The sequence below is a fragment of the Eubalaena glacialis genome, chromosome 3 (assembly GCF_028564815.1).
Source record: "Eubalaena glacialis isolate mEubGla1 chromosome 3, mEubGla1.1.hap2.+ XY, whole genome shotgun sequence".
NCBI lineage: Eukaryota > Metazoa > Chordata > Mammalia > Artiodactyla > Balaenidae > Eubalaena > Eubalaena glacialis.
The window spans coordinates 15,904,080-15,917,272 of NC_083718.1; the positions used below are offsets into that span (position 1 = coordinate 15,904,080).

At 40.3% G+C, this 13,193-nt stretch overlaps 1 protein-coding gene across 13 annotated transcripts in view; it reads right to left on the reverse strand.

Annotated features, from left to right (window-relative positions):
- The window catches only part of ESRRG (estrogen related receptor gamma), a 627,966-nt gene that overhangs the window by 162,312 nt on the left and 452,461 nt on the right, over nt 1–13,193 (reverse strand). For all 13 annotated transcript variants that reach the window (XM_061187293.1, XM_061187292.1, XM_061187298.1 and 10 more), the window contains one exon: nt 9,811–10,226. In XM_061187293.1, coding sequence (XP_061043276.1) covers nt 9,811–10,226 — 416 coding nt within the window. The remainder of the gene's footprint in view (nt 1–9,810; nt 10,227–13,193) is intronic.

Sequence of the window (13,193 nt, forward strand, 5' to 3'; positions counted from 1 at the left end):
GGTGGTCCAGTGGTTAAGACTCCACGCTTCCAATGCTGGGGACGCGGAGGTTCGATCCCTGGTCGGGGAACTAAGATCCCACGTGCCGCATGGTGCGGCCAAAAAAAAAAAAAAAGAAAAAGATGTGAAAAAATAAAATAAATAAAAAATATGTTGGAACATCATTTCTTTTACATATAAACTTATATTTACTTTTCGTATAAACCAGAATACTTTACCAGCATCTATTACCTAATTTTGCTTTCAGGTAAAACTTCTGAAATGGTGTAATAAGAGAACTCCAGTGACCAGGCCTGTTGAATCCCAACAACTTAAAGCGACTTCAAAAGAAACTTAATTAATGCCCTGTGTATACTTGATCACTTCTATGATGTTATCTAAATGTATCAAGTAATTATCAGAAAAATGAATCATTGCCTTGGGCTTTACCAGTAAAGAAAAAAAATTCTGACCCATGCCACTGAACGCCACCCAGCCATTCCTCACAACCTGTCTCACAGCTTCCAAAACCTGAATTCTAACAAGTAACAAATCCTCAGGATTCAAATCAGATTGAGACATATACTCCTGCAACTGATTACCCAAAAACGTGACCCACATTCGCACCAATAGGAACTTCAGACAGCAGAACTCTCATCACTCATTTTTTTTTGTTTTCTTTCCTACCTTTAGGGGGAACATTTTAGTGTATCCTAACTGGATTCAGCCAGAACCAATTCTGAATTTCTGCGAAGAAGGATCTTATCATGTAATTACTTTAACATACGTTAAGCATGCACTTTGAAAAATATGAAGTACGACGTATCTTTCCTACTATTTGTGCCCAAGCATTTAATATGATGCTCTGTAGACGGAGGCCATTCTAACAAGGTAATTTATTGGTTATTCTCTGAACGAAACAGCATTATTTGTCAGGGCTTGGTTCTGAGTGAGGGAGAACCAAGAGGAAAGAATGAAAGCTATGAGAATGTTAAGAGAGGTACTGACACCTTTTCTTGGGAGTTCATCTTGCTATCAAAGGACAGCCTCCAGCCTCTTCATCAAAACAGTCATCAGATAATACTAGGGTGACCTGGGTGCAAGTCCAGTTGTCTGTAGGCAAAGTATCAGCCACACCTTACTACCTAAGAAGTCCCATCACAGATGCAAAAATCCACCTAGCTAACAGAAAAGAAAGTAAATGGGGTTTGTAAAGAATGAATTGGAACTGATCCGTGAAGTCCTTCCGACCTGAGCATGTAAACAGCACAAACTTCCTTCTCACCAGTGACTTGCTGGAAGAACTGGTGTGGAGTGCCGGGAGAGGTTGTGGATTTGACCAGTGGTAGGCTGGGGCAGGCTAGGAAAAGAGAATTACTCGCCAACAAATTCCCTGGAGGAAATGGCAATGCACGTGCTTCCTTTCCCGTAAGAAAGTGACTTTATCCGGAACAGGTAAGTATGGATGGCACAGGTGGACCAGGACACTGGAACCACAGAGGGCACCAGTTCTCACGCCAGCTCCACCTACAATCAGCACCTGGGAGCCCCTTTCCTTCCTGGCTGCTACTTCTGAGGACACTGGCTCAGGTGAACCATGGGAAATGGACTTTATTTTCTGAGTACAGAGGGTTTTATTTAAGAAAAAAAAGTTCACAAAAATTTTAGAAAGAGAGAGAGCATAGCCTCTTAAGTATGCATATGTAAAGATAATCCAGAATAACATTCGTATTTTTTTTGATTCTATAACGTAGGCCGTATCAGAGTAGAGTCAATGGAGAATATACTAATATTACAGATATATCAGAAATTTAGTTAAAGTGTGAAAATAGAACTAAGTTTAAAAAAATTACTAACAAGCTTGTCCTTTTATTAATTGTAACTATTGCACTTTTAAGAATTAGCGATATTACTACATCTTTTTTTAATAAATAAAAATAAATGCAATATCATTTACCAGAGGATCATAAAATGCATACTATAATTTCTTCCCAACCACTGTGAAATAACATAGACAGTAGAAGACAGGGTCACTCATTTTGCAAATATATTGCTTATGAAAGTGAATTGTGTCTGCCTAACTTGACTAATTATCCAATCTCACTAATTTGACAGTGAACTACAGTTGGACTTTTTACCATGGCATAAAAAAGTTTCATTGCAAATTCTTTTCCTCCTTGAATGCCACTGGCATATACCCCTTACGTGGGATAGGTTCCTATCTACTGTCACCCAACTGGACAATATACCCTCTCAGGAGGTTAAAATATGTTTATTTTAAATGACTTTCAAAATACAGTAACATAATGCAATGTGTTTAGTAAACATGCAAATGATACCAGAGATGCCGGTATTGCAAATGTGAGTTCCTAACATCTGAAGGACAAAAAAATAGTGGGGATCATTAAATTTTCTTCTCTTTTCTTTTCCCTGATCAAAGACCAACCATGCAATTTAATCTCTGAAAATTAATCACTCTTATTTTACACAACCAAGATCCAACTTTTTGTCAGTGACTCTAAATGTTACTTTATTTTCACTTACATTGATTCTATTTTCTGATTAGCTGGCTGATACACACATGTGTATGTCATAGTGAACAGTGAAAAGAGGCTAGAAAATTCTAATTCCTGGAAAAAAAATATTCTGAAAACTGAGATAATAAGCTAAAAAATATCATCACGATAGAGACCTTGTTTTCAATTTAAATAAATGATATGCATGCAAAGCTGTCCAGAAAGTCCTCTGATATGAAAATCCTGGCAGTCATTGTTGCCTACAAGGAAGATGAAGTGAGGGTATTTTAGTCTAGCAGCTACCCAAACTAGGGCCAGCCTTCAAATGTAGCCCTAGGTTTGTTTTGGTATGACCTCAAGCTCAGAGTGGTTTTTATATTCTTCAACAGCTTAAAAAATAAAACAAAGCAAAATTGAGTACATGACAGAGAAGGCATGTGACCTACAGATCCTAAGATATTTACTATCTGTTTTACCCTCTGGTCCTTTATAGAAGAATTTTGTTACCATTAGCTCTTCAACAACCTCAGAAGTGATGACAATTTAGGCCAATTCCTAAAGGTCAGAACAAACCATGAAAAAGGAATCACTACTCATTTATCCTGAGAAGTGGGTCCACTAAGTCAAAACTGAGAGAGATCAAACTGTAAACTGTGCTGTTTCCTAAAATATCAATTCGCATAATACATATTCTTTACCCACAAAGAAAGTCTGCAATACTAAATTTTACTATTAAAATAAACACTGAAGCTAACAACTAAAATAGCAGGAGAATAATATTTCTCATTGATAACTTGGCAACATTCATGCATTTCAAAAACTCAGACAAAATTGGCATCACATGCAAGGAAAAGTGGAAAAGTCAATTAAACATAACAAAAGCAAGCTCGGAGTTAAAGCAAATGAGGTTTAGACAATATTTCTTTTGAAAATATCACCTCAATATTTAATTTAATACTGCATCCAAACTGATAATCACTGAGATTCGTTAAGTCAATTTAGACAATTCCATATTATTTTGGATTTTAAATTTAGAACATATTCATTTTAAAGATGCTACGTACAAACCGGGATAGTTATTTTCTCTAAATGCTATTTAAGTTAAACAGACAATACCTTATTATTTTCCTTGGTAAGGTTCATATGATGTACAGACACTCCATTTGTAAATTATTACCGCCAGTACTGCAAATATTCTATTCTGAGACTAAAATAGCACATGACAGCAAAGAAAATGCTACATCCAGGAAAGGTCCTCTAGGACTAAGCCGTCTACTTCAGGAAGGAGTCAACAATTCAGGGTGGAAAATAGCAGACCCATAGACTGTGCCCATTCACCTTTAGCATATGCCTTCCTCCCCTTAATGCCCTATGTTTAAGGTGAGATTTAGGCTCTTATCAGTGTCACCTTTAGACTCAGACTAGGAGGGCCCCCCACCTGAAAGCCCTGGGCTTTAGAAAGTATCATGGTGCAAGCCCTTCCACAGGCTAAGGAGACAAGCCCCCTTTGTACTGCATGATCCCCCGTACCTGGGACTCCCGAATTCCCAGGATAAACTCCTACAAACCCCGTTCCAGGACCTGCGTGGCCCTCTCCCCTGGGTCGCTCCTCTGGAAGATGGCCTGGGCTGGACCGCAGTGCCAGAGTGCACATTACGAGGCCTGTCCGTGGTCAAGGTGCAGCTGTTAGGAAGGGGTGGATGGGCCTTGGACATGGGGGCAGGGGTGTCCACACTATGTACCAGACATGATGGAAGGCAGAGGGGAAGGAAGAGAAATGGGCTGGGCTGCAAGCTAAAAGCTGGCTCTCCTTCTACTGCCTCTCTCTGACACAAAACTCCTAAGAGTCTAAGAATTAAAAACGCCAAGCTAGCCTCCCAGGCCACTGTGAAGGCGTATTTGTCAAATAAGAGAACAGAACATATTTGACTTAGCAGTTTGTTATCTTAATTTACAAACGCTTACATATTTACATACACAATATGTGGGTGTACACTGTCTCAGGTCCCACGAGCATCCGCAGTGGACTTAGTTCTCATGATGGTCCCTCCTAGATTTCACGTTGCAAAGACATTCTGCTTTTTTATTTCCTGAATCCCATATTCGAAGCTTACTTGGGATATTTCACTCAAGTGATAAGATTCAGGTTCCCTTTCTGATTTACCTGGTTTCCCATCCACAGTCACAGAAAAAAAAAATTAATTGATCACCATAAAACTACATAAAACCAGGGGAATTCTCTGGTGGGCCAGTGGTTAGGACTCAGTGCTTTCACTGCCGAGGGCCTGGGTTCAATCCCTAGTCCGGGAATTAAGATCCCACCAGCCGAGCAGCACAGTCAAAAAACAAAACAAAACCAAACCAAAAAAACTATATAAAACCAATCAAATTTCCAATCGGCCCACCTAAATGCCTTCTAATATAAAAGGGCACTATTGCGAAAAATGGCTACAGGGAGAGAAAGTTTACTATCAGAGCAAAAGGCGGGTAGCTGTGAGCTGAGAAGCTCACAGGTCCTTCTAGTTTAGCATCAAAGACATCTATTTGTCCTAGAGTATTTGAACCACCCCGTGCTTGAATAGCCCAGTCATACTGCCAGTATCAACCAGAGTCAATCAATTATTGAGCCCTTACTATGGGCCAGGTGCTTTGATAGTCTCTTCATTTAATCCTTACCACCTGGGGAAGGGAGGCACAGAGAAGTTATGGCCTCTCAGCAGGTAAGTGGCCAAGACTTGGACCTGGTTTTATATGAATCCAAAACCCATGCTAGAAAGAATATCTTAAAAAAAATAATCTCCTATTTTTAAAATATATAATACCCTCTTTTTAAAAGAGGGGGGAATGCCATATTTCTAGCACAAGAATGAACGGTTGAAACGGTTATATTAATAAATATATACAATGTATTTTCCATATTCTTATATAGACATAAAAACTTCAGGGGGCTAGTGTTTTGTGAATTAAATAGTGAAACATATATTGACTTTGGGGGGATATAAAGATATTTTCCTTCTCTTACCTCCTTAACAAGAATCCAGGGAAAACTCTTAATGAGAAGGTACCAAAAAACAAACAAAAAAAAACCCCACAGAAGTTCCCACTCATTTGTGAATTAAGGCCAAACCAGAATTAGAAAAAAAAATCAGAATAACGATATCACACACAAAAATTAATAAGCCTAGAAAACGACAATGAAATCATTGTTGCCATTGTAACCCTGTGGGATGATAGAACAGTCAAAATCCTCTAAAAAGTTTTTGGTCAGAAAAAAAAAGAAAAGAAAGAAAAAAGCAAACTAAAACCTTCCAAAACTTTGACTTTTACCTAAGTGTTGACCTAATTCAATAGTTTTCCAATGATAACTTGGAAACAGTCAATAAATAAAATATGCCTTTCTGGTTGACTTTCACTGAAATTTATGATTAATTGCCTTTCGCAACTGGAATACCACGTTCAGCTTTGAAAAGAACAGTTCTCACTACTTTTCGCAAGAGGTGCTCTGGATATATGTTCTTTTGGCTCTAAATTTAAGAAGTATTTTGTCCAACTATTAAAATGTATTACATATTGGATAACCAATCTTAAATTATTATAACAAGAAATAAAAATTCTAAAGAGGAAATATTCCCATGACTATGGCTTTGAATATATATGTCCCTTAGTCAAGTCAATGAGAGCAGAACCAGGAAGCCACACTTACCCCCTTGGCCATAGCGGCTATGAGATGGTGGAAAGACTTGTTCTTAAGGGCAGTTGCATAATCCTTTCTCATTCTGCGGGAGAGCTTTAAGGGAGGGAAGGGAAAGACTACCATCGGTCAAGGAGAGTTTGGCTGCAATGCTGCCTCAAGGCAGGAGAATGGATTCTATGGTCCCTTCCACATCAGACTAAGCATCTGTGATGATGCAACAGATCCGGCCACTTTCAACATCTTCCGAGTTGAATCGCTATCACTAGTTGGCCAGAGGAAGGAGGGGCCGTTCCAATCTCCCTTACAATTACCGCCCTAATTATTACGTTACACTTTCACAATTTAATCCCTTTATTTGCCTCACTGCCTTTTTGGGGCTAAGTGAGCATCACGGCGCGACGCCCGCTGATGTAGCTAGCAGGGTAGCAGGGCAGCAGGAGTGCCACCCAGCTGCCAGCTACAAGCACAGCCAGGTGGGCAAGCCCAGAGTGCTAATCCGGACAGTGACATGTCTGCAGCTCAAAATCCTTGAAAGTTGCTGTCTCCAATATGGAGTAGAACTGAGCACTATACATCAATGCCAAGAATCACCCTGTGGTTCACCCTGTGAAGCTTTTGGTAGCATTTCAGCATCCTAAGGAAGAATCAGCGATAGAAGTGCAAATGTTCTATTCCAGGGATCGCTCGGTAAGTAACTAATAGCTAAGCGATAGGATTTCTTTTTTTTTTTTTTTAAAACAACTGTCAGGAAATGTTTTCACATAGTTGTCCTATCTTTGCAAACGTACTGAGGACCACGTTGTTTCAATCCCCCCCCTCCCAAAACAAAAAACTTTGGTATTCCCTCAAAGCAGGAGACATTTATAGGAGGAATTCACTGCAATCCACAAACCTTTGGGAACCAAGCTTTCATAAAGTGTTGCTAAGCTGAAACTCAGGCCGGCACAGTGCCAGGCCCACAGTAGGTTTTTAGTCAATATTTGTTGAGTAAATGGGAGTGATTTTCACATTGAGACCATTTTGCTTATACCAGTGTACACAGTATTTGTTAATTTATCCCCAAACACTCCCTTATCTTTGTGTAGTTAGACCCCGAGCTGTGTAAACTGAGTTAACAAAATCAAATTACTAACAGTTTCAATTTGAGATGCTCTGCAGCATCCGTATTCTAATACTGTTGGACAATGGGTGGTAGGAACCCAAAGATTTGAAGTGTGTTTTCATTCTCAAGTTTTGCAATCTAGTAAGTAGGCTGAAGAGATACTTTCAAATGCCCCAAAGTGAGAGGAAGCTTCGCATACAGATCATCATTGTTTTTATTTACTCACTTTACATGTGATTTTGTATTTCACTTTATCCAGAAGCATTCCTTGAGGTAGGTATTAACGCCTTCAGTTTATAAATGAGAAGAAAGAAAATAAAGATCCAGTGGATGAAGGATTTTTGTAAGAAAATGCTAATAAAATATGGTTATGATGATCCATTAAATATGAAGATACAGCTATTAAAATATTTAGGTAATTCATACATACTCCACACTAACTTGGCTTGTGTTCTTCCGTTAAAACTATGAAAGGCCGTGAAAAGATTAGGCTGATAGATCCACTCTATTATGTAAGAGTTATGATATCTTGAACAACTGTGCACTTTAACTCTTTAACTGTGTATTCATCAGCCATACAACAAGGAAGTGATTATGTAATAGATAGCACAAAAGCAATGGGAGATGGTACCACCTGTTCCACTAAGGACAATCACTGATCTTCAGTGCTACTGGGTGAAAAGACTTGCCCGCCCACATGCTCGTAAAAGGAAAGGGTAGAAGATTACTCTCCGTGCTCATAAAGGGGTTCAGAATCACCTTTTGTTAAAACATTTAGAAGGATTAGAGTTTAACAAACATCATCTCCTTTGCACTTTAAAAACCAGTAAGCATGTCACACAGTTATTACACTGATTTCAGTTATGTCCAACAAGGGACCAGTAGATGACAAAGAAGAGTTGTCAGCGGTAAATCAGCAGCAACACGGTAATAGAGCTGTGGTTCTCAAACTCGGGTGAGCATCAGAGTCACCTGGGGGGCTTGGCAAAGCACTAATTGCTGGGCCCTCCCCCAGGGATTCTGATGGAGGTAATCTGGGATGAAGGATGGGAATCTGCATTTCTAACAAATTCCCTGGTGATACTGATAGTGGCCACACTTTCAGAAGCACTGTCACGGAACACAGCACAGTATAGTGCAGCGGTTCTTAACCTCGGCTTTAGATGAAGCATTAACTAGGAAGCTTTCATAAATCCCCGCTTGCCCTGGCTGCACCCAAGGCCAATTAATTCTGAATTTGGGGGTATGAGCCTAGGCATCAGTATTTTTTTTATGTCTCCAGGTGACTCCCATGAGCCTGCAAGGTTGAGAACCACTGACATGAGGGAAAACACACTTGTATCTATAACTGGTTAAGAAGATACATTTTGGGTATTTTTGTTTTGGCCATGCTACGTGGTTTGTGGAATCTCAGTTCCCCGACTAGAGAGTGAACCCGGGCCCTCAGCAGTGAAAGCGTGGAGTCCTAACCACTGGACCGCCAGGACATTCCCAGAAGATACACTTTGTAAACCACGGAGCAGAGCAGAATAGAATCACTGGTGTGCTGGGGATCCTCAATAAACAATGATTCTTTCCTTCCTCTATTTTCTTCAAAAGTGTATCACAAAGGATCTAAACAAGTGAAATATAATTTTCTGTAAGATATATATCTGTAGCTTTGAAAAGGAGCTGAGTTTTGTATTTGTGGATTCCTAGTTTAAAGGGTCACATACAAATTTTAGTCATGTTTTTCTACATTTTTCGGTGGGAAATAATATTGTTATTTATAAATCCGGAGATCTGTAAAGGTTTGGGTATGTCTTACATACGTTGGAGGCATACTTTCTATTTTGGTACAGTTTGGAAGCTTTTTCATACAAATTTATTAAAAAGGTGGGGAAAGTACATGCAACCACGGGAAAAGAAGGAAGGGCGTAGAAAATTAAATTTGTTTAGAGACGTGATTCTCAAAAGTGTAGTTCCTGGACCAGCATCAGCATCATCTGAAAATTTGTTAGAAATATAAATTTTCAGACCCCCTACCCAAGACAGATCTGATGAATCAGAAGCTCTGGGAGTGGGTGATCTGCATTTTCACAAGCTCTCCAGGCGGGTTTGATGCACACTCTAGTTTGAAAACCACTGGTCTAAAATATTTATCATTTCAGCTATACGAAGAACAGAAGAGGTAAAAGCACTGTTTATCCAGTGCGCATCGGTTCAGTTGCTATCCAGACCCCCACTGCTCTAATAACAGCTGTGCTCTTTTAAACTCCACCCATAGCTTGTTATCATTCCATCTTTAGAGCTTGATAGTAAACGCGGAATTGATAGGGAGCATATGGGGGGGTGGGGGGGTGGGGTGGAGTCTATTCTACAAATCCTCCACTATCAATTTTAATCTATTTCTATTTGGTACTCAAGATAGAATTAAGAATGCACAACTTGACTAAGGACCAGAACCACGAAAACCAACCATCCAACCATCACATGAGGCTGGAGGAGGGTGGGTATCGCCAGGTGCAACCCTCACTCACCTTGAATCGTCCTCTTGAAGAATGCCTTGCAGGCTTCACAGGATGCTACCCCGTAGTGGTACCCAGACGCGATGTCACCGCACACTAAACACAGTCTCTTGGGCATCGAGTTGAGCATGTATTCGCACTTGGTCTGGGGGTCTTCAACAATGGTGCTGGAGCAGTCATCGTACAGTTTCCGGACAGGCCCACTACCTCCTAGGATAGGAGCAGAAGGGTAGAGAGGTGGCGAGTCGAGTCCGTTCTGATGGCCATTCATGGTTGAACTGTAGCTCCCGCTGGCGTCTGAAGAGCCACCTGGGCTGTGGTGGTTGACGCTGTCCGTCAGGGAGGCCGGGCTGGAGGGTTCCGTCTTGATGAAGGACGAACAGCTGGAATCAATGTGTCGATCTTTGTTTGACATTCTGCAGAGAAGCCTGAGGTTTAGGGAGGTGCAAACAGAGAGAGAAAGAGGAGAGAGTGTCAAACACAGATACCAAAAGAGGTAGAAACAAAGAGAAGGTGAAAAAATAGAGAAAGTGAAAAAAAAGATCGAAAGGAGAAAAAAAAAAGAGAGAAGAATTCATACCTTAAAGACATTGCTCTTTGAGAGTGCTGCCTAAGAACTAGGGACTACACATCATTCTCTAGTCAATATCTCTTGTTCTACAACAAGGTAATCAGCATAAGGGCGTGACAGGGTTACATCAAAGTGCCCAGACAGGCCATAAACAAAAGCTCTAAGGGATCCAGTTCCTTTCATTTTACCTTTCTCTTGGAGAACCACTGTCAATATCTAAATCAACTCTCTAGATTCTAAATTTATCCACAGAAGAGGAGTAATTTGCAAAGTCCATATCACTTCTAAAATTACCCTTATCCTCACTCCACTTTTCTCTTCCATTTTCTGATGTTGCAGTCATTTTATTATGAGCAGAACTAAACTTTTATTGTCAAGACTGAACAGATGATTCCTCAGCTCTGTAATTACTGTTTGTCAGCACGCTTCCATAAGCATAACTGTGTCTTTTATTGATCTAAGACACATAGGGAATATATCCTCAATCACGTTGCCTCTTTAATTAAATTGCTCTATTTCCTAGACATTTAGCGATACAGAAAGACATCAAGGATAAAATGCTAGCCAATATTTAAGGATTGTTTCCTAGAGCCCACAAAACAGTGAAATGATCACCAGCATTGATTAATAAATATGTACATGTGTTTACATGTGTCCGTGTCTGCATGTGCAATTTGCCACTGTTGAAGAGAGGAATCACTACAAGCCATTTGAGCCTTCAGTATACCTGTGAATCCATAAACCTGATACTTCATATTCAGCAAAGTAAGGATGTATCAAATTTTGCCCTGAAAAAATGAGATTTGCGATGGTCTCTTTTTCTCCCCTTCCTTTGGTCTTTTAACATCATACCTCCTAAAAGGAAATATGATGAAGCATCTAATCTAACAAACTCTCTCTCTTATCTAGAAGAAACAGACTGCCCCTCTTACTTTGTCAGACCCGTAAGTGATTAAATTTCTGAAGAGGTAATTAGATGAAAAGATATAATTGGTCCTATTTTCTTTCCGGTTCGCCATAGTGCAAAACCCTTTTTAGCAAAGTCTCTAGGAACCTTCTGAGAGCCCACTATAGAAAGAAGAGGTGACAGTTGAGAAACAAACTTAGATAATTGCTTCCCAGTGGAAAGTTGATTTATGGGAATCCCACAGGGTAATGGTCATTCACTCGAATTTGGGGGAGTAGTCACAGGATAACCGAAGGGATGCAATTATCTCTTTCACTATAAATCTAATGATATTTTATCACTGCACAAATTTCATGCTCTCCTCCGGGTGCCCCCTTCCCCCACCGTTCTGTTACTTTCAAACGAAGAAAAATATGGTTATTTCCTATCAGGGAATGTTCACGGAACGGTTCCGAGAAGGCGGTCTCAAGAGCAAAGCATCCAGAGCAAGAATTTGCCTCTTTCCTAGCAGATTTCCCATTGGAAGTTTTGTGCTGCTTTCTAAAGTAAAGCAAACTCAGGATGTGAAGAAAGCAAACAGGAAGGAGAAATCCACAAAAATATCTTCTTGCTTTCGCCCACCCACTTGTGTTGTCCTTTCATCAAGAACTAGTGAAAGAAAAAATATCCCCCTCCAGCCTGAACCAGGCGTCCGCTCCCTCCCGCATCTGCTGCTTTGTCCCCGTCACTGTTAATGAGCTCTGTAATTAATAGATCGCTCTCCTTGTCTCCCAGCTTGCACCCTGGGCTAAGCACTTTTCCTCAAGTCAACGTTTGAAAGAAAGCGGGTCGGCACTGACTTACAGCAGCCCTGCAAATTCCTTTTAATTTAAAGCACTTACTCTACCACTTCACTTATTACCTTATAATTACTGGACTGCTCGCACATACATTATGATCTTAGACTACAGTTAGAAGTTATTAGGGTACTAAAACACGGTTGCTCCCCTTTCCTCTCTCTGGCACTGAATTTCTCACAGCCATGACAATTAACTCTTTCGCCATCTGCCTGCGAGGCACCATTTCTTAATCATTTTTTCTTTTTCCCAAGGAGAGTTGCTTTGAGCTGCTTGATCACAAAACAGACCACGCTTTCCCTGGGCCCTCTTTTCTCTCTCTCTCTTTTCTTGGATTGTCTCTGTTCAATTTTATTCCAATTTTCTTTCCCTCGGGCTTTTTCTCATGGACTTCTAAAATGTGCAGAACTCTTGACTGAGAAACAAGGCCAGGAATCACCCTCCTAGTTATGGAAGGGTTATTTGCAAAGTCACCAAATGTTTATGTGTCAAATGCATGTTGTTAAGGTCTTTGAAAAATTGGGTGTCTCCAGCCAGCTGTCTCCTCGAAAATCTCAGCTCCTAACTTTGCAATAATCTGGATGGAAGCAAGAAAATTCAGGAAGTTCAAGTGGTCAGGGAAGCCTTTGGACAGTGGCAAGCTCTTCTCCTACACAAGTCTGGCCATTGTAGCTGTAAAGGAAAGTGAACATGCTGGATCGGTGCTGTAGGTTTTACATGTTTCTTCTCAGACATGAACTGCTTCCTTAATGAATACCTTTTTGCCCAGTGGAAATAATAATAGAGTTGCCATTTATCAAGTGCTTACTACATGTCAGGCATTGACCTGAGTACTTTACAAATATTACCTCATTTAATCCCCAAGACAACCTCGTGAGGGAGGTATTACTCTTTAGGAAACAGAGCCTCAGACATCAAACAATTTCCTGAAAGTCATACAGTTTGGAAGTGGAAGAGTCGGGATTTCAACTCAGGGCTGACTCCAAAGTCCAGTGCGGAAATGTCCTGAAGCCAACAGAGAGTTTTTCAAGGTGTTCACTGATGTTTTTTAAATAGCCAAGCAAAGAGGGGTAGAGCTGGC